The sequence below is a fragment of the Saccostrea cucullata genome, unplaced genomic scaffold (assembly GCF_032062105.1).
Source record: "Saccostrea cucullata isolate Sc308-1 unplaced genomic scaffold, CSIRO_AGI_Scuc_v1 ctg8332, whole genome shotgun sequence".
Classification (NCBI taxonomy): Eukaryota; Metazoa; Mollusca; class Bivalvia; order Ostreida; family Ostreidae; genus Saccostrea; species Saccostrea cuccullata.
The window spans coordinates 4812-27686 of NW_026926459.1; the positions used below are offsets into that span (position 1 = coordinate 4812).

Below are 22875 nucleotides of genomic sequence, written 5' to 3' on the forward strand. Positions count from 1 at the left end.
TGATCTACAAACATGACAAAATTCTTCATACACATATCAAAATGGATTTCTTGACTTGTGATCCTTAATTGGCAGATTCTTCCATCATACACATGATATTTTAATATAAGCTCTTTTTTTATGTTTTCATTTGTGTCAGCTTATTAAAATTGAGTATTTATATCATCATGCCCATTTTAATACCAAGGAAAAATAAATTTGACGTCACTGAATGTCATTTGCAAGTTATTTCAAAATCAGCTTCCTGATGTAAATGAAAGTTGCATAATATCAAATACTGAGGAATGCAGCAATAATTTCTGGATTCATTTCTTTTTTTTTTTGACAATTGATTTCACCGGTCATTTTCTCGCTGGTGTAAATGATTCAATTTCAGTTATTAAAGTTGCTGCCTTATGCCTTACAGTGTTGCCAATATGCATGCAGTTAACAGCCCTAGAAAAACCGAAGGTAGGTGGCTTTGGCACGGGGAGGCAGAATTACTCCCAACATAGCCTGAAGAAGGAGCTGAAAAGCAAAATAAAAGGAATTTAATGACTCACTACACATACAGAAAAGGCTTTAGAAAACATCTATAGGGATATAAGCAAATTAAGAATTTGTGTTACCAAATTATCATTATATGCCCATGGGAACACAAATTCATAATATACATGGTGCACACGTTGCTGTTTGATTGTGTTGATGTTAGAAACTTCATATGGACCTGATTCCAAACCTACTTGCTCTATAAAAATCGACTTTTAAGGAGTGTTGATAAAATTTAATGCCTCAAATTGTAAAAACTTCATGTTTCCAAGTAATTCTAATAAAAATTCATTGTCTATTAAACAACACCAAGAGATTTTAAACAAAATGGATGCAGGAATTTTTTTCTTTTTTTTCAGTGAACCAGTATTAAAATAGACTTGGGTTCTAAATTTAATAAGATTTTCAAAATTACATTCAAATCCCAAATTTCCAACATCATATTTGGGGAAAATTGCAAAATAACCATTAACAACATGCACAACATAAAATAAGAAAGGCATGCAAAAAAATTTAAAGGATCAGATACAACAAATAATAAATATGCACTATGTTGATAGAAGACCATAAAACAATTAACTAGTTACTTCTAGCAGTGAGCTATTTATAGCTCTGAGTGCTTTTGTCTAGAACATTTTTGCTATATGAACACATATGGTCTTTTTCAAATTTTATCATAATTATTAACTAAGCATGCTTAGTCTATTTACTTAATACCCAGAGGTAGATCAGAGTAACAAAGAGAAAATGCACTTCCACTTTATACCCAGTTGTGCACCTTACCCCAAAGGAACCACTGACCCAGGGGCCACATATTTCAAAATTTTGCAAATCTTATCATAAAATGGTTGATTAATACCAAAAAGCTGATTTCAAAGCACTATTTATTTTCAAACTATGTAACCCCCACTCCCCCCCCCCCCCCTCTGACCCAGGGGGCACAAAAAAACCACTTTGCTAGATGCACCTTTCTTCATCATAAATATATATCTACCCACCCAAGAATGATTCGCCTTGGACCTTCTGATGGGGATGGATGGGGGGTAGAGTCGGGATTAGAGTTTAAAATCTGTCAAATTTTACTATAGATAACAATAAGTCAATAATTTTTAAAAAATGCAAATGTTCTCAATTCTGATTAGATTATTCTTTCTTGTAAACATGTACATCATTTTGTTAAATTTTTCCGTACTGCTTGAGTTTTCTGCAAGTAAAAAAATATTTGACTTTTCACTTTGTTTCATTTACAATGTAATAAGTGCCAAGCTGTGGGTAAGTTATGACAATGTTTACATGAACATTATCAATAAAAAATTGAGTTTACAGTTAACATGCTTAATTTTGAGTGAATTGTTCATAAATTCGTATTTTATTCTGGTCGCACAGGCATACGAAAAAATGCCTTCACACTAGCGATATATAACATTGTAATGAAAATATCTCCATTTGTATGAAAATTGCAAAGTTTGAAAGTTTTTTGCAAAAAATTGAACGAGAACACATAATATTTTTTTTAAATAGATGGATTCTAAATTTACTTCACATTCATTAAACTATATTTTTTTTTACAATAAGTTGGATATACTTGTAATAACTCAATCACCAATATGAATGAGTGTTTATTATTAATTTATAGCAATTTTAAGTCATAATTTCATTTTATACTGTTTGGTAAATATTATTTATGGGGGTGATTCATGCTAATTACTTAAACATCAGTATTAACAATGTTAATTTGTATTTTCATAGAAGAGGACTGTCCCTCGGGTAGTGAATATAATCCTGAAACTAAAGATTGTGATGACTGTCTGCGTGGCTTCTACCGAAACAAAACGGACTCACAACAAGTTAAATGCCAGAAATGTCCAGACCAGTTCATCACCGTGGGTACCAAAGCCACCAGTGTCAAGAACTGTACCATTAGTAAGTCAGATATACTGAAAGGAAAAAGAAACGCATAAGAACATAATATGCGAAATTTTTTGTCTATGTGGCCCAAAGTTATGAAAATTGGTAATATGTGTATTTTTGTTACTTTGCACTAAAAGAGCTGGTCAAAACTATTCAACCATGAAATGTATGGTGCACGTAGGGGAAGTGATAAAAAGCCAAAAACATGTGCATGTTGATAATGACAATTTTATGACCACATTTTGTCGTGCCAATTGATGCATTAGATCGAGTTATAGACATCGTTTTACCTCATTTTCAATCAGTATAAATTTCTTGCCTTCATGGTATGGCTGACAGAAGTTACACAAGATCGAGTAATTGAATTGTGTAAGTGAATAAAAACTTACTATCTTACCCATATTTTCCACCCTAAAATACAAAAATTCTCTGCTCTTATTAGGTCGCGAGCTTTGCAACTTTTACGTCGATTTTACTCTCGCACGCGCAAGTACGTGTCATATGCATAATGTTTTTAGCATGTCATACAGTGTTTGTCAAGACTTTCTTACAAACATTCACATGTACGAAACCAGCTGGATTCTGTAAATTCTATCCTTAAATGAAAATTTGTGGCATTCATTTGGCGGGGGGATTTGTTGGCTTTGGAATGATACAGCTACTCTCAACCATTAAGACTATTGTCAAAAGGGTTGTATAATATTCTTATGAGAAAGATAAATGCTCTGATGAACTCAGTGCACAAGAAAATTAAGGCTGTTACCAATGTGCAAGTGAGATGATGAGAATTTTTATTTTAATTTTCGGGGGTATCGACATATCAATTTCAATAACTCAGGAATTATCAGTCAAAATCACACAAGATTTTGTTAACTTGTTGATTAAAGATGAATTAACATGTTTCATAACAATACTTGGAAACGTTTTTAAAATAATAGTTTTAATTTAATTTAAAAGTTTAATATGCGTTTCTTTTTCCTTTCAGTATATAATAAATATGAATGGCTGTACAATTAAAGTCAGATATTATAACTTAAATAGCCACCAGTATGAATGACTGTACTATCAGTAAGTCAGATATAATAACTCGGCCACCAGTATAAATACTGTACCTTCAGTAAATCAGATATAATAACTCCGCGGTTACCATTGTGAATAACTGTACCCTCAGTAAATCAGATATGTTAACTTTGGCACCAGAGTAAGTAACCTACAGTTTACTATAAGTAAGAACTCAATCACCAATATGAATGACTGCATGAGATACAGAATCTATCAAAACATTGTCTTTAGGATTATTTTTGTTTGTACCTCTCCTCATTAAATTTTAATGGAAAATAACCATTTTCCTGGATAACAGATTCTTTTTTTTTTTTTTAGAAATAAATTTGATACGTGTATTGGTAGAGGAGCCTCATTTATACAGACACTTTGGTTCTCAGTCAATTTGTCTGGATATGTGAAGCATCCGGATACCTGATTACTGTAAATCAACTGTTATTCGTGTGAGAGAAATTTTCGTGAAGTTCACAAGAGCCTCGTTATCGCGAATGTTTCTCGCCACAAACTAGTACTTTTAGTGTATGTGTCTATTAACAACAGATCCAAAAAAGGCTTGATTGCATAAATTGATCATCGTGAACTATTTTATCCCTGGTAAATTGCCAAAAATAAGTTGTAAATAAAAGTTGGGTTACAGTATACTTGATTTTATAGTTTTATGGCCTTTCATACTATTGGCAGTAGTAAAGAATTCTGCTTTATATCAGTATGTTTTATTGCTTAAATACTTTAATATACATTTATACCACTAAAAACTTGTTTACATAAATTAAAAAAGTACATTAAAAAAATCAATAAATTCAGTTTTTATCTCATAACACCAAAATTCCTTCCACCTTTGAATTGGCCTTTTTCAATCTGTTAAGAAATTCAGATCAATTTGATTTAATTATAGTGATTGGTTAAAAACAGGTATATAAATGTTCAGAGAAGCAAGGTATCTGATAATTAAAGCTAATATTATATCTAGAATTCATACATTGCCATTTTAGAAAAGAAATTTTAGAAAAAAAATTAAAGTTATGATTTGATTTGAACATATTTTATTGTCTATATTCTTTACAACTGGGATTGGGCAAAACTTCTAAAAACTTAATAACGCCCTTTCCCTACATGTACATATGCATTATACCAAACATATCATAGATTATAACATGTATAATGTAGACATTCATTTACTTTACAGGAAAAGGAAATGAAACAAAGTCTCTAACTACTGGAAATCTTACGGGGCAAACAAATCCCTCTCCAGGTGAGGAATTACATACACGTACTTAACTTTATTATGGATTATAATGTAGATGTTCATTTACTGATTGATCTGAATTTGATTGATTGATTGATTGTATTTTGTTTAACGTTCCTCTCGAGAATTTTTCACTCATATGGAGACGCCACCACTTGCCGGTGGAGAGGTGCAAATTTTGTCCTATGCTCGGCTCTCAGGGCCATTGAGCAGCGAGGGATCTTTTTTGTGCCAGCACCTACTGCAACAGGGGACCTCAGTTTATACAGTCTCATCCGAAGGACCTGTCTCCACGTCCCACAGTGGGATACCTGCGACATAAGGATTGGCTACATACTTCGCGTCTCTAGAGCAGTTGCTCTAACCACTGCGCCACGCGGACGACTTATCTGAACTTGAATGCTTTACAGAAAAAAGGAAATAAAACAAAATTTATTCCTGTTGATTCAACCTGGGGTAGTGTAGATTCTAAATCAAGACGCCATGCGGGGTAGGGTAGGCCACAATAGAGAATCCGAAGTTTTACATTGAAGGATATTGGAATTTTTTTTTTTAAATCCTCTTTTTAAGAAACACGGGGCCAGAAAAGCTGAAACTTATGTGAAACTTCCTGGGTTAGTGTAAATTCTGAAGTGTTCAAATCAATACCCCCGGGATAAACCAGAGCTACAGTTTCAAATTAAAATATATAGAAAAAATCTTTTTCAAAATCTTTTTTTCAAGAAGCACAGGGCCAGAAAAGCTGAAAGTTTTGTTGAAGCATCCTTAGAGAGTGTAGATTCTAAATATTTTTCAAATAATGACCTTGACATAATAAAGGGTGCCATGGGGCCACTTTAGGAAATCTTGTTTTTATTCATTAAAAACATATAAGAAAAATCTTTAAAAATCTTCTTCAATCTTAAGAACCATTAGGCAAAAAAGGATAAAACTTAAGTAGAAGCATCCTTGGGTAATGCAGATTCTAAATAATTCAAATCTTGACCCTTGGGGTAGGGCGGGGTCACAATAGGTATTACGGGGAGGGGGGATATCAGGTGAAGAACATCAGGGCTAAAGTTACTTAGGTGAGTGTTGTGGTCCATGGGCCTCTTGTTTCATAAGAAAAGTTGCATGACAAATAAAATATTTTTTGTTTAAAATGATAAATTTAAAGCAATTTTAAGTCATACTTTCATTTCATGCTGAAAGATGGAATTTTATCATGGTGGTAATTTATGCTCATTACCTAAAGAGAAAGCTTTAGCATATATATTCAGTTCTTAAAGTATAATTCATATCACAAAAATAACCCTCACACATAAAGCTTCTGTCACAAGTTCTTAAATTGACCACTCACAATGACATAATCATCAATCAATGATCAATATAAACAATGTAAATTTGTATTTTCATAGAGGACTGTCCCTCGGGTAGTGAATATAATCCTGAAACTAAAGTTTGTGATGACTGTCTGCGTGGCTACTACCGAAACAAAACAGACCTAAATCAAGTTAAATGCCAGAAATGTCCAGACCAATTCATCACCGTGGGTACCAAAGCCATCAGTAAAAAGAACTGTACCATTAGTAAGTCAGATATAATAACCTGTCCACCAGTTTGAATAACTGTACCATCAGTAAATCAGATCTGATAACTTAGCCACCAAAGCTAGTAACTATATTTATTTTACAATAAGTTAGATATACTTGTATTAACTCAATCACCAATATGAATGAGTGTTTATTATTAAGTTATAGCAATTTTAAGTCATAATTTCATTTTTATACTGTTTGATGAATATTCGTTATGGGGGTGATTCATGCTAATTACTTAAACATCAGTATTAACAATGTAAATTTGTATTTTCATAGAGGACTGTCCGTCTGGTAGCCAATATAATCCTGAAACTAAAGCTTGTGATGACTGTCTGCGTGGCTACTACCGAAACAAAACGGACCCACAACAAGTTAAATGTCAGAAATGTCCAGACCAATTCATCACCGTGGGTACCAAAGCCACCAGTGTCAAGAACTGTACCATTAGTAAGTCATAAGATATAATAAATCTGCCATTAATATGAATGGTAGTATCATTGATATCACATATATATATATAACTTAAATAGCCCCTGGGGTAAACGACTTTAACATCAGTAAGTCAGATATAATTACTCAGACACCAGTATGAATGACTGCATCATGGGTAATTTAAGTCAGATATAAAAACTAGGCCACCAGTTTAAATGACTGTACCATCAGTAAGTCAGATATAAAAACTCGGCTACCAGTTTAAGTGACTGTAGGATCATGCTAAGTACTTAAACATCAAATAAACAATGTAAATTTGTATTTCCATAGAGGACTGTCCGTCTGGTAGCCAATATAATCCTGAAACTAAAGATTGTGATGACTGTCCGCGTGGCTTCTACCGAGACAAAACGGACCAACAACAGGTTAAATGCCAGAAATGTCCAGACCAATTGATCACCTTGAATACCAAAGCCACCAGTGTCAAGAATTGTACTATCAGTAAGTCAGATATAATAAATCTGCCATTAATTTAAATGGCTGTACCATTAAAGTCAGATATTATAACTTAAATAGCCACCAGGGTTAATGACTTAACCATCAGTAAGTCAGATATAATGAATATGCCATGAAAATATGGTGATGTCTTGAAGCCCAATTTCAGTGGAAACTATTCTCTACCCCCTTTATTTCAAGAGCTGGAATTAGATATAGTTTACTATTTACCTTTGGTATTAAAATAATTAATGAATTACTATTGAAAAAACAAAGATTTTATGTTTAAATTGTCATTCAAGTTTTAATAGGAGATCTGATTCTGGCACTAAAATGTACAGGAGAAAGTATTTTTTTAATGAGCAGAAGGCCCCTGGTTATCATATGGATAGAAAATCCTCCTCAGGAAGTGTATATTCAGGTTGTCCAAATCATGGCCTTTGGTATTTGGAAACAATGCTTTCAGTGACAAGAAACGTAACAGATTGTCACAAGTGACAATATTCAAAAAAAAATGTTCGTAATCTCCAAGTTTTACACATGCCATATGAAAGATTATTTTATCAAATGGGTTTTATTTGTATATATTGACATTTGCAAATGTTTTCCTTTATAGCACTACTGAAAGGAATGCGTATCTATAACTGTATAAATACAGGTATGGGGTCAAGAGGTCATAGATGTGCGTATGGATAATCATTTGACGTAATTTCTCAGTGACGTCATAAAGGGTCGACGCGCGTTCAGTGGATTACATTTGAAAAATAATGCATTCTCACACGCTAAAAGTCACAATCAGGCAAATATTAAATATGAATAAGTCACAAATGTATATATTAGTATTAAGGTATCATTTTAAAACATCTATCGGGCTATAAATACAATTTGGTACGAGATTAAATTCATCATAAAGCCCTTTGGGCTTTATGGAATTTAATCTCGTGACCAACCTTTATTTATATCCCTATAGATGTTTAAAAATGATACCTTATTTCTTAAATAACATCAAAAATGAAATATTTTACTTTTACCCTTTTATGTCCAGTCATTCAGAAAAAATTGCTTTTAAGTGATAATTTTGATAATACAGGTAAAGAAGGTGTTGGTCAGAATTCTCAAGATGAAGGAAGGAATAGTGAGAATATAGGTGACAACAACAAACCAACCAACAAAGATGCAAACAAGAATCCAAACAAAGATGCAAACAAGAATCCAGGTACAGACAAAATCCTACATATGACAGAGAGAGCAAGAAAAATCATAATGTTCATTTACTTTAAACAATATCAGTAAAACCAGACCAAAACGGCATCAAATATTTAAAGAAATACTTTTCTTAACTAAACCTAGATGGCATATTTACTCCTACAATTTCAGATTTTGTTGAGCAATATACTTCCCATTATAATTGTTAAATTCTTGAGTCCTTGTTATAATTAGTGAAATTCATGACCCCTTTTGACCTTGACATCACTTTTCTAAAATAATTGTATATTCAATTTTCTTTAAAGTATTCATGTAATCTTCTAATACACATGCTGGTACATGTAGTGCATATCAATAAGAACCTAGCTGCAGAACTGTAGCTCTCTGTTTGAGGGAATTCAGGAAAGACAGATATAAAGCAGAGAGCTACAGATCCAAGCATCGTAAAAAAAACTTCGCAGAGAGCTACAGTTCTACAGCTAATTAGAACTATGCAATTACAATCATATTTTTTTTTTACATTTGACTCTGTTTCAAAGAAACTATTTAGTATATTTTTATCTTAACAATAATATCCTGATACACATTTTAAGAGCTATTCATTTCTGTCCAAAAAGTCCTTGACCTTACTAATTTTGCCCTTATCTCAGATTTTCATGTAAATGCATGCTCTGATTTAGAATTTTGTGAAAATTTATCATCTTAGTTCCTATACATGTACCGGTATATTCCCTGTAACTGAAATTATTTATGAATAAAAAACTTTTATAGAAACTAATCAAGATATTTTTGCATCATTGGTAGGAGCTATTCAACTGTATCATAATTTTCTGACCTTAACCTTCCCTTGCTATTCCTCATATATGTACTGTAATCTAACAACAAAGAAACAAAATGAACCCTGTAAGTGGGGAATTCATGCTGTGTGGACATGAATTTCTACCAAATTCAAGTTTGCTTCCCATGTCAAATACTGTAGACTTACTTTTTTACACGGTGTCATAATTCCGTGGAATCTCAATTTCTGTTTAATCCGCGGGTAGAAAATTACACTGATTTTCTAGATTTTCACTCGTATGCCTTACATTTATATATTAAGTAAGCTTGGATAAATTTCCGCGGAAAATTTGTGACCGCATACATAGCATAAAATAATACCACACAGAAAAAAGTACTTCTACAGTAGATAAAAATTGTATATAAATCAGGATATCCTATTAACTGCATATGAATTGCATCTTTTCTAGCCATGTGTTTCTTAAATCCGAAGGTTTGTGAGGAGAGTAGTGGATAAGAAACATTAATGGCTAGCAAGGATATTTGAATTGTTAAATACAACCCCTTACCTTACAGATCTTTCCTCCCTTGTACCAGAGTCTGAACCTGAGGGTCATTTCATGGCTTACTTTTTGACGGCAGTTGTGTTATGTGTCGCAGGATATGTTATTTTCCACAATAAACAAAGGGTATTTTTGGTTTCTTTGGTTTCAAAAGAAAATAATTGAAGAATTATATCTGTATTGAAACTTTTTCTTGCTTAAAATCAAATTGTTAAACTTTTTTTTATATATTCACTTCAATTATAATAAAAAAAATTAGAAAATTGGTTTGAATTTAAATAACTTTTTACCAAATAGTACTGTATACAGCTGTGATATTTAATTCTTTCTGCAGATTGTGGCCTTCATCATTGAGGGCCGAACTGGACGAAGATCTTCACGAAGACCAAACAAAGATGGCTACAGCAGAGTGAAGACAGATGATGTCATGCCTTCACTGGAGAAATCCACCACGTCTAAGAGCTATATTTATTAAGTCATATGTGAAGACAGATGTCATGCCATCACTGGAGAAAGCCACCACGTCTAAGAGCTATATTTATTGAGACATATTAAATAGTGGTCTGTTTTTAAAAGCCATGTATCTTCAGTTCACAAAATCAAAGTATAAGAGATTGTATAAAGACTTTTGGTTGATTTTCAAGCATTTAAGCATCTTTTTCTATCAACAAACTTACAACAAAAAGGTAATTTTGATTTAAGAATTTTCTGTTTTGGAAAAAAGTTGGGGGTGGTATTTATTTTCATGTATTGTATCCATGTTAATATTCCTGCTTGACTGTGATATACATATAGTTTAAATGGAGAGAAATGAGCATATATCATTAAGGGATATACTAAACATCTATTGATTAGGGTACAGTTTTGTCTGAAATGGCTCAGCTTATAGAGGATGGAGTTAAAAATAAAATTCATAGTGCACCATATGCCATATTTGGGGGTCATCATTGAAGGTGTTGGAAGCATGGTAATTTCATTCTTTTAGAGATTTTTCTGTAAGAAGAGAATCATTTATATATCCAAGGACATTTACATTTTGTAGTAAAAATAATGTTTCCAGAAAATTGTTAAAGCACACTTCATGTGAAAACCTGAGTATGTATGCAATTTAATTCCTTCTTGCAATTTTGCAGTGTCACTCTCATGGAATATCAAACTGTGTGGGACTTTGTTATGTATAATTATGTCCTTATCTCTGTTAAAAATTATATATGATTCATTTAAAAATCAAGAAGCTCAATCCCCTAGTAGATTAAGATAAAGGATTTTAGCACCAGCCTGGCCCTGGGTGTCTTTGTACACTTATGCTGGTATTCGTTACATGATTTTGTAGCCATAAAGCTACAGAGTGTACTAGTGAATTTTTCTTTCCTTTTATTTAAAAGCAGCTGTCTATCTATCATGATCAGATTTGAAAAGTCAAGTAAACGTAATGAAGTGTTTAAAACAGTAAACCTATGTGACCCATTGGCCTCAATTTTCATTGCTTTCACTTTAAAAAAAGAAATGCAGGAATTATCAGGAAACTTACAAGCATCATACCTGGTAATTATTCTTTCATAGGCTCTGAAAAAGCTAACCCGCTAATATCAAAATTAATGATTGATTCCATCAATAGTTACAGTAAAACTTGTTTAGTACGAACACGGATATAGCGAATTCACGGATATAGCGAAGTTTTCCTGGGTCCCCGGCAAAATTCTTAACAAATCCTTGTAAAATTTTACGGTTATAATGAACTCTGATATAACGAATTCACGGATATAGCGAACTGATTTTGGGTCTCGTTGAAGTTAAATATAATGAAATTTACATCTTTTATAACAAACTTTCAAAGATCTCAAAATTTAATATATTGAACTGACTTATTTTTATTCATGGAATTGTATATATAATTCAATTCACAATAAAACCTTAGTTATCGAAGGTATGTTTTGTAATATTTGTTTCCCTAACATATTTGGTAGTAATGCAGGAAGGAAAACATGCATATTGCGAATTCGCTTTATATGGTTTTACAAATTCGTTATACGGTTGTAACGAATTACGGATATAGCGAATTAAATTCACAGGTCCCTAGGACTTCGCTATAACCGAGTTTTACTGTATAGTTCCTTTATAACTTACAGGTGCTCCATCAGGAAGCACAACATTTCCTTTAAGCCAGCGGATGGTAGGAATAGGATCTCCATAGGCCTTGCAGCTTAAGGTGCCATCTTTACCCTCTTCCCCTGTTCCATTGTTAAACTCACGAATTTTAGGGGGAACTGAAATTCAAAGTCAATTTTGTAAAACCCATCAATATATCATTGATGTCTTATATTAGTCTTATATATATTTTTAACATTTTATTATTTTTTCTTCCTTCTTAAATGGGAATAGATTCAACAACCATAAAATATTCCACAACAAACTAAATTGTTCTGCCCTTGTGACATTTATAATGGTGACTTACTGATGACCTTTAACTCTGCCGTTTCACTGGCCACCCCAGCTTCATTCCTAGCCTCGCATTTGTAGCGACCTTCATCATCCTTTTTGGATTGCTTGATGATCAATATTCCTTTCTGTTTGTCAATCTCAAACCTATCCCCTACTAGTTCATTACTGCTTTCATCCTAAAAGTACACCAATTTATGTTTAAATTTTACGTGAAAAATCACACAAGAAAAAGTACATAAAGTATAAAAAGCTTTATTTTACTGTATGTTTCCGGAGTTGAACAAATATATGTGCTGTAAATGTCAAGTATTGATTTTATTATCCTGCTCAGTGACTAAAGCTAATGTTTTTTTTTCTAACTCAATTATCTAATCTACAGTAAACCCAACCATAAGCTGAAGTATTATCCTTTAAAATGGGTAAAACTACCGTCATTCTTACATGCAATTAAATTTCCAATCATACAATTGGTCATATCTTATGTAAATAAACCAACATTTTGTATCGTTATGAATGTATGCCCATAACTACAATGGACCTTCAGATATCCGCATGCCAGATATCTGGATGCTTCAGTATCAGGACGACTTTTCATCGGAACAGATTTTTTTAAATGTTGTTTTGTCTTGTTTGACTGGTAATTCAGATATCCGGACGCTTCACGTATCCTAGCAAATTGATTAGGAACCAAAGCGTCCGGATAAGTGAAGCTCCACTTTATACTTAATACCATACATATCAAATTTACATGAATTATATTTTATAAAAGACAGACATCTTAGTTTTTTACCTACGATTTTCCCTGTTTACAATAGATTTTGTGTGTCAGTAAATCACTGTCTTTTCTTCTACCACCTACCTTAAACCAATGTATTTATAGGTTTCATATGTTCTGCATTCAAACCTGTATCTGCCACCTTTCATCTGACCTGTACTGGGGACTCTGTGTATTTTCTAATTAACTGTTAAAACAAGTGATCAAGGATGAATAGAGTTATAAACACACAAGTAACTGATATTTTTTAATTCAATAAAATATTCAGTCAGACAGATACACATGCTAAAGTGAGCCATCTTTCTATAAAAACCCGGGCTAACATTTAATTGCCTGATACTATGGGTTAGTGAATTTTTGGCAACAAATGAATACTGAATTTTAAAGAGGCACAACCACACAGGCAAGTGGCTTCACATAATTTGATCACATGACCAAACAAGCTCTTTTCCTAGAGAACATTATAATCTTGTTAATTATTTATTTCTTTATATAATACACTGTAATAGACATGTTGTTCTCAAGAAAATGTTTTTAAAGATGTTTTCTGGATCAAAAGGTAAAAATATTCTTTGTTAAACTTAAAAGAAATGTCACATATTTTTTTTACCTTCTAATATAACCTACCTATCACAGTTACTGCTATGTCAATGAATTTGATTTTGGATGAAGCAGCTCCAGTTCCAACAACATTGCAAATAAATATTCCCTCATCCAAACTGCGATTTACATTGCTGATTTCAAGTCCCTCTGGAACCTGAGAATATCTTGGATGTACTACAATCATAAACATAACATCATTATTCCACTTCTGCCAATTTTTGTCAATTTTTTTCTTCTTGAAAAAAGTTAGTTACTAACATATATTGAACATTTTAGCCATCAAACATCAAGCCTGTTTTTGTTATGTTTTGACTCGCATACACACAAACAAAATAATGGTACTGTATAAAAATTTAGTCATTTTCCTTTATTCACATTTTAGTTTCAACTCATAGATATTTGTACTAAAACAAGTATTCTTAATTGGGGGAACAGCTGTAGATCTTTGCTGAGCATTGTCTGATATCTGTGGGTAATCTTGTCTTTACTTAATACCAGAGGGAAAACTCACTGAAATGCTTGCTAATTTGTTGATTAGGCTCTAATATAACAAGAGATGTTTGTAAAACACTTATGCCCCCTCCCCCCCAAAATGGGAATTTTTCTAAGTCCAAAAGGGCATAACTCTGTCAAAAGTGATGCGATCATACCCAAAACAAAACTTGACCTAGATATTTATCTGACTAATCTGTATACTAAATTCCATTTCAATATATGCAACCTCTCCAAAGAAAATGAACGGAAACTGCAAATAATTGAAATTTTTCTAAGTCCAAGGGGCATAACTCTGTCAATTATGGTGCAATCGTACCCAAAACAGAACTTGACCTAGATAATCATCTGACTAATCTGTATACTAAATTTCATTTCAATATGTGCAACCTCTCCAAAGAAAATGAACGGAAACTGCGAATAGTTCAGAGCTCCAGATAATTTTTCACCCTAAAGCGTATTTACTCCCTGATTTTTTCATCAATGCATATTTTCATTTTCAGCAAAATGATTGAATAGTATTTTGTTTATTTATCAATGTTTTAGCCTTTCTTTTGAGCTTGTAATCGAAGTATGTGTTTTTGAAGAGGGAAAAAACTTTAAAGGTCAGTTCCTACTTTTATTTAAATAAATTTTGTAAATACCAGCAAGACTTTATGCTAAGATTCGGAAGCATTCTTTTTTGACAAGGAGGATTATACAGTAGGTCAAGCTACCAAAGAGTCAGAGACACAGAAAACTTTTCCTTCATTTAAGATATCGTATCAAGAGTAAACTGAGAGAAAAGAATCTTCGTAAATGTGGTAAGTTGAGAGAGATGAAAAATTGGCTATGAACCCATAATAAAAAAAAGTTATGCCTAGTGCATAGTCTTTCTACAGAGAAATTGATTTTAATCTTAAACTCCTCCCGAAATGGAGATCGTCGTCGTTATTACTAGAATATTCCTGGTCACTGAAAGGTTTTTGAATCTGCACTTCCTTTTGATAAAAATTAAACACTGAGTTAACCTCTATTCGTATCATCAAGTAAGTCGTACCTGTATTCTTCAATGTGTTGTACGCAATATTTTCGTGGTGTCATGCGTATCTATGATTGCTAATGCGTAATTGTACGCTCTATTTTAATTTTCAATGCGTATTTTGAAAAATTTAATGCGTGTTTCTGCAAATACGCACCTTATCTGGAGCTCTGATAGTTGGAATTTTTCTAAGTCCAAGGAGCATGACTCTGTCAATTATGGTGCAATTGTACCCAAAACAACACTTGGCCTAGCTATTCATCTGCATAATCTGTATACTAAATTCCATTTCAATGTGTGCAACATCTCCAAAGAAAATGAACGGAAACGGCATATAGTTGGAATTTTTCTAAGTCCAAGGGGCATAACTCTGTCAAAAATGGTGCAAATGATACCAAAACAGAAGTTAACCTAGATATTCATCTGATATACCTGTATACCAAATTTCATTTCATTATGTGCAACTGTTGTGAAGAAAATGAACAGAAACTAAATGAACCGACAGCAGCAAAGAAATATGCTCCTCCCTTCTTCGAAGGGGGGCATAAATATTAATAATGAAAGTTGAATGGTAACTAAATGTATGTACCAATCCCGATCAGAATTAAGAGAAAACTGAAATAATAAAGAGGGAGCTGGGGTAAAAAATGTGGGCAGACAAGGACGAGAAATTTATATATCATCAAGGCCTTCTAGACAACCAATCAGGTAGTATGGTACAAATCTTGAGCTCCTTAAAACTCCTTAAAACTTGCAAAGTTTATTTTAAAACGATGAGAGTAAATTTGTACAGGTCACTGACATTATAAACCAGTCAGAAATTACATGGGAGTACATATGTACCTTTTAATTCTCAAACTCAAAATGCATGGGAGAGTGGATCTATAAGCAATCTGTATGTTAGCTAGGGAATAGCTAGTTTTTGGCATTGCTGAATATGCATATGTATAATGTGAACTCTGATTCGTTGATTTGCCATCGTGACTCTGTTAAGCAGCCAATGAAATGACCCAGGAATGATTTTTCTGTGAGTTTACCACAGGTAATGAGTAAAAGACAAGATCACACCCATGAGTACATGACACTGTTCATCGAGAGGCTTTAAAATGAAAAGAATGTTGACAAATCAAATTCAATGAAAATATATATTATTATACTTGGTGACCTGTCAGAATGACCATATAGGTTGATATCATAATAGGTACAATACATGTACATGATGTACGTAGCATATATATAACTGCTAAAACAAATAGATTTATACAAAATTAAATGTAGCAAGCAAACAAGTTTAAAATTCATAAAATTTATATATATATATATAAAGAAAATCACATTTATCAAATCAAAAGTCAGCCATGCATCTTACACCAGTACAAGAGGAAATTTGTTCCTATTCCTTGACATTCTAACAGTATATTCCACTAGATATAACCTTCTTTAAATAAATATCCGAATTTGTTAATACAATGAACATTCTACAAGTTACATTCCTGGAAGAAAACCTTCTTTAAAATTGAATAAATATCGTTATACAATTAATGTTCAAACAGTTACACTAGCTTCCCTGTGCATAAATCTAATTAAAATGAAAATCTTTGTATATTTCAAATGATAAATGCAATAAAATTACCAGAAATTTATATTATATACATGTCTACAATGCATATTTATACTCGAATCAATTCAATAATCCGTACCCTTAACTCTTTGGACCTTAACTATTAACTTAAAGAATCTGTTTTGTTGTTGTTGTTGTTGTTGTTTTTTTAAATCTCAATTCTTTTCAAAAGATCAACTTACTCTACAGCAACACAGGCAAGAAATATGTACATGTAAGTTTAGTAAGTAATGATTAGAGACTTAATGGGTCCTGATCTGTACAAATACAGAATGTGCACTATTTGCAAGTGTTTATGTCAGTTTTATCTTTTCTAGTGTTTCATCTGAGAAAATTATTCCTATCCTTTTCATAATTTATTAAAGAAGGAAAAAAAACAGTTGACCCTCTGATTCTAAAGGGCTAATTTATTCTTAGGAAGATATCTCTTTTTCATGTCTACCTCAAACCTATGCTCTTTGTGTCTGTTCATTTTTCAGATAAGAAACAAAATTCACTTTTTAAGCTGGGTTGACTCCATGCAAAGCATGATCTGACGATCAAACTTACCATCTGTCCCGTTTGATTCTGAAGAAGTTTTACATCAATTAAAGAGGTAATTGTATATTAAAAGCACAGATTTCTCAAATTAGAGTAAGGCATCAAATTTACCAGAGATACTGTTATACTGATGATAGTATATCCCATTAAACTCAAAATTGGAGACATAGGTTCATACTCACATCATCAACATGACCAATCCATCAGCTGGTTTTTGATTCCTAATTTTCACCCTAAAAAATTAACTAAATCCTGCTGTTTAAAAATCAGATATTTACCTTGACCAACTGTCTTGCCATCCCTAATCCAACTTATTGTGTATCCCCCAGGGGCCACACACTTAATCAAGCCTCGGGTACCTTCTTCAACTTTCTGTGATCTTGGTGCCATTTCTTCTGTTATTTCAAGGGGCATGTTGACAGACATTGAGATTTTTGCAGTTTTTGGTGTTCCATTAATTGTTCCATTGCATGTATATTCCCCAGCATCCTGCTCTAGGACATTTTTGATGACAAGTGACAGAGAGTTGGGTGCGTAACTTCCAGCATATACCCTGTAAATATTTGTAAATACATCAAGGCAGTGTACAACAAAGTATCAAATGAAAAGAATGTAATTTAATTTAAATATTTATTTTAATGTATACAATCTCAAATCAAAAACAAAATTAAATGATACTGAATTCATTCGATGATTAGATCAAATGCCACAAATTCAGATATTCTGAATCTGATAAGTTGATAACAGAACAAGAGGCCCACGGGCCTTATAGGTCACCTGAGTATTGTGTAACAACTTTCAAACATTTAAATTTGATTCGTGTTTTAAACCATAGGCCATGAAATTCATAATTCACAATTTTGAAAGAGGCACCATTGCTTATCATAATCATAAACTTAGCATGCCTACTCTATTTACTTAATAACCAGAGGTAGATCAGAGAAACAAAGAGAAAATGCACTTCCACTTTATAACCAGTTGTGCACCTCACCCTTAAGGAACCACTAACCCTGGGGCCACATATTTCAAAATTTTGCAAATTTTATCATAAAATGGTTGATTAATACACTTTATAACCAGTTGTGCACCTCACCCCAAAGGAACCACTAAACCTGGGGCCACATATTTCAAAATTTTGTAAATTTTATCATAAAATGGTTGATTAATACACTTTATAACCAGTTGTGCACCTCACCCCAAAGGAACCACTAAACCTGGGGCCACATATTTCAAAATTTTGCAAATTTTATCATAAAATGGTTGATTAATACCAAGAGCAGATTTCAATGCAATAATTTATTTTCAGACTATGTATCCCCCCCCACCCAGGGGGGCATAAAAAATTACCATTTTGCTAGATGCACCTTTCTTCATCATAAATATATATACTTGGATCATTGGCATAAAACTCAGGAGAAGAAGGAAAAAATTTTCAAAGAATTTATGCATTTTCACTATATGATCAATAGAGACCCGCCCTAACACCAGAACCCCTGACCCTGGGGCCATAAAATTCACAATTTTGGAAGTGGCACTCTTGCTCATCATAACTATGTACTTAGTTAGTTTATTTAATACCCAGCAGCAGAGAAGAAGATTTTCAAAGAATTAACTAGAACTGTCCAATAGGGACAAATACCCCCCGCTGGGTTTTTTCAGAGAAGGTGCCAATTCACATATACTTTATGGATCTATAGAGGTGTTCACTATTTACTTACAAAAATTTGCAGTGAAATATAATTGCTCATTATGTTTCTTAATGAATGAAACAAAAGTGCAACCAAATGAAACATCAATATTACAGACCCTAAATCGTGCTACTACACCTCAGAAACGAACCGTACCGTTCCGTGCAGAAAGCGTACCGTACCGTGCACAAAGCGTACCGTACCGTCCACAAAGCGAACCGTTCCGTGCACAAAGCGTACCGTTCCGTGCACAAAGCGAACCGTTCCGTGCACAAAGCGTACCGTACCGTCCACAAAGCGAACCGTACCGTGAACAAAGCGTACCGTACCGTCCACAAAGCGTACCGTTCCGTGCAAGAAACGAACCGTACCGTTCTTTGGTTAATTATGCAAACCACGCCCCCAATGATTTTTGAATCGTATAATGACCAAATAAGTCATTTTGGTTTATTTCTCGCTACGGCGCCTGTGAAAGGAGGACGGAGGTTGTGTCTGCCTGTTCGAAACACCATTATCAAGTATCAAGCGTCTGGATCTTCAACTTCAAAAATAAGGAAACTACTCGAAGCAAACTACAACTGCAAAACAACTAGACAGAGTGTGAGACGATTCCTTATTTGCTATAAATTAAATCAACTGGTTGTGTTTGTGGTCAAAGGTACAGTACAGGCCACAAGTTTTTCCCGCAAAACACGTACGGGGCACAGTGGACCTTGAACAATGTCGGCGTCTTTGAAGTCTTTCATTTTCATACTACAAGTTTTAGCAAATTAAATCAATTTCCTTTTGAAATATTAGCTGTATTTAAATATTCGTAATTTAACAATACAGATATTTAAACTAATATTATAAGATGCCCCAAAATTCAATATAATTGTGCTCGTGCCCGGGGAAAAAACCCGCCTTAAATGTGCACATGTACATTAATTCATGTTTCATAATCCTATAATTGTATTTGAAATAAAAACAAGAGGCCCACGGGCCTTATAGGTCACCTGAGCATTATGCAACAACTTTCCAGTTACAGTGTATTGAATTTGATTCATGTTTTAAGCCAGATGCTATATGGCATTCACAATTTTGAAAGGGCACCATTGATCATCATAACAATAAACTTAGCAGTTGCTTAGCTTGGTTACTGAATACCCATAAGCAGGGTAGGGGAACAAAAATGCACTCCAACTAATCAGTAATATTAATCAATAATCAGTAGTGCCCCTAACACTCTCACATAAACCCCTGACCCTAGGTTGCACAAATTTTTAAAAGGCACCCTTAAAATTGCCTATCAAAAAGTAAATAAATGTTTTATAAATACAAAGGACCAGATTTCAAACAATTAATTCATTTTCAGTATATAATTACAGCCCCCCCCCCCCCCCTCTATGGTACCCCTGAACCTGGGGCCTTGAAATTCACAATTCTGCAAGATTAGGGCCCTTACTCATCATAACTATATAGGTAGTTCATCTGCTTCATACCCAGAGACAGAGAAGAAAATTTTCAAAGATTTCATGTATTTTCACTATATAATCAATAAAGCCCCCCCCCCCCCCCCCCCCACACCACCACCACCAGAACCATTGACGCCGGGGCCATAAAATTCACAATTTTGGTAGAGGCACTCTTGCTCATCATAACTATGCACTTAGTTAGTTTATTTAATACCTAGGAGCAGAGAAGAAGATTTTCAAAGAAATCATGTATTTTCACCATATGATCAATAGAGCCCCCCCCCCCAACACCATAACCCTTGACCCTGGGGCCATAAAATTCACAATTTTGGTTGAGGCACTCTTGCTCATCATAACTATGCACTTAGTTAATTTATTTAATACCTAGGAGCAGAGAAGAAGATTTTCAAAGAATTCATGTAATTTCACTATATAATCAATACAGCCCCCCCCCCCCCCCCCCAACACCAGAACCCTTGATGATAGGGCCATTAAATTCACAATTTTGGTTGAGGCACACTTGCTCATCATAACTATGCACTTAGTTAGTTTATATAATACCTAGGAGCAGAGAAGAAGATTTTCAAGGAATTCACATATTTTCACTATATAATCAATAGAACCCCCCCCCACACACACACACACACACCAGAACCCTTGACCCTGGGGCCATAAAATTCACAATCTTGGTTGAGGAACACTTGCTTATCATAACTATGTACTTAGTTAGTTTATTTAATACCTAGGAGCAGAGAAGAAGATTTTCAAAGAATTCATGTATTTTCACTTTATAAACAATAAAGTCCCCCCCCCCCCCCACCAGAACCATTGATGCTGGGGCCATAAAATTCACAATTTTTGTAGAGGCACTCTTGCTCATCATAACTATGCACTTAGTTAGTTTATTTAATACCTAGGAGCAGAGAAGAAGATTTTCAAAGAATTCATGTAATTTCACTATATAATCAATAGAGCCCCCCCCCTCCCCCCAACACCAGAACCCTTGACCCTGGGGCCATAAAATTCACAATTTTGGTAGAGGCACTCTTGCTCATCATAATTATTTACTTACTTGGTTTATTTAATATCCAGGGGCAGAGAAGAAGATTTTCAAAGAAATCATGTATTTTTACTATATAATCAATAGAGCCCCACCCTAACACCAGAACCCCTGACCCTGGGGCCATAAAATTCACAATTTTGGTAGAGGCACTCTTGCTCATCATAACTATGTACTTAGTTGGTTTATTTAATACCCAGAAGCAGAGAAGAAGATTTTCAAAGAAATAATGCATTTTCACTATATACTTATTTAGCCCCGCCCTAGCACTAGAACCCCTGACCCCAGGGCCATGAATTTCACAATTTTGGTAGAGGACTCAATGCTGATTACAATCATGCAAATAATTTGACTGCTTGATGTCCAGGAGTAAAGAAGAAGATTTTTAAAGATTGCATTAATTTTAGTGGTTTTGGCCCCACCCCTCAGGCCCCAGGGGGGCAGGGATCATGAAATTCACAATTTTCGTTCCCCTTCACCCATAGATGCTTTGTGCCAAATTTGGTTGAAATTGGTTCAGTGGTTGCAGAGAAGAAGCTGAAAATGTTCAAATGTTAACACACGACACACGACACACAACACACGACGGACGACGGACGACGACGGACGAAAACGGATAGCAATAGGTCACCTGAGTTTACTCAGGTGACCTAATAAAGTTCAATAGACTATAATACCACTAAGATAGAACACGCTTTCATGAATTAATTCCCTGGTTGTCTCTACTTTTGATTTTAATTCTGCTCATTTAAATTATTAATTTAAATCTTATCGGATACAAGATCGTTTTTGTCGTAAGTATGCATTCATATGTAGTACATATCAGATGCGTGATTTTACTAATGAATTATTTTGTGAGAATTTTAAAACATATATAAACTGTCAAATTTAAAAAAGATCCGTATTAGACTCTCACATTAATTCTGTTAAGATTCTTACTATAGGCGAATCATTGGTGCAGTTATACTTGCACTGAAAATCTGTAATCATGTAAAATATGGATTAAAATATTATATGCGGTAAACATGAAGAATTCTACTGAAGAGACAGAGATAATAATCTTACTAAGAAAATTGTGATCAACTTTCACGCTGCATACAAAAATCACCAGCCGAATTTCTTGCAAATAAAATGTGCAAACTGCAGTATAAATATTACTTCATTCTGAAATACATCTCAGGAAAAATGAAAAAAAAAAAACAGTTTGCGAAAGAATGAAGATATTATAAGGTTTGTTACACTGTACCCCCATCCCCTTTCTAGAAAGCAATACGAATTAGCTGGTTAAAAGTTCTTTAAAAGTCTGCAAAATGGTACGTTGTTGTAAATTAAAATTAATCATAATCTACAGGAAACATTTTTATAAGTGTATGAAAAAAGAT

The 22875-nt window shown here is 33.7% G+C and overlaps 2 protein-coding genes across 2 annotated transcripts; one reads left to right on the top strand and one right to left on the bottom strand.

Moving 5' to 3' along the window:
- Positions 1-2277: 2277 nt before the first annotated feature.
- On the top strand, positions 2278-11901 carry LOC134271734 (laminin-like protein lam-2; the record flags this gene model as incomplete). Its single annotated transcript, XM_062753948.1, has 8 exons — positions 2278-2451; positions 4688-4753; positions 6145-6315; positions 6601-6771; positions 7087-7257; positions 8342-8467; positions 9811-9923; positions 10132-11901. Coding segments are annotated over 8 exons (1133 nt in total), but the record flags the coding sequence as incomplete, so codon positions are not given.
- A 1526-nt stretch (positions 11902-13427) lies between these two features.
- Positions 13428-17847, bottom strand: LOC134271735 (uncharacterized). Its single transcript, XM_062753949.1, has 3 exons — positions 17570-17847; positions 13642-13791; positions 13428-13465 (listed from the first exon to the last, which is right to left on the bottom strand). The coding sequence occupies exons 1-3, from the start codon at positions 17715-17717 to the stop codon at positions 13428-13430; spliced, it is 336 nt and encodes a 111-aa protein (XP_062609933.1). The 5' UTR covers positions 17718-17847.
- Positions 17848-22875: the final 5028 nt, after the last annotated feature.

Bases quoted from the DNA above. Each gene is read 5' to 3' on its own strand.
- LOC134271735 (XM_062753949.1), bottom strand. From the start codon at position 17,717: ATGTCTGTCAACATGCCCCTTGAAATAACAGAAGAAATGGCACCAAGA. The intron at 13,792-17,569 runs GTAAATATCTGA...TTATGATTGTAG, and splicing joins TGGCAAGACAGTTGGTCAAG to TACATCCAAGATATTCTCAG. The intron at 13,466-13,641 runs GTAGGTTATATT...AATGTTCTCTAG, and splicing joins CATAGCAGTAACTGTGATAG to GAAAAGAGCTTGTTTGGTCA.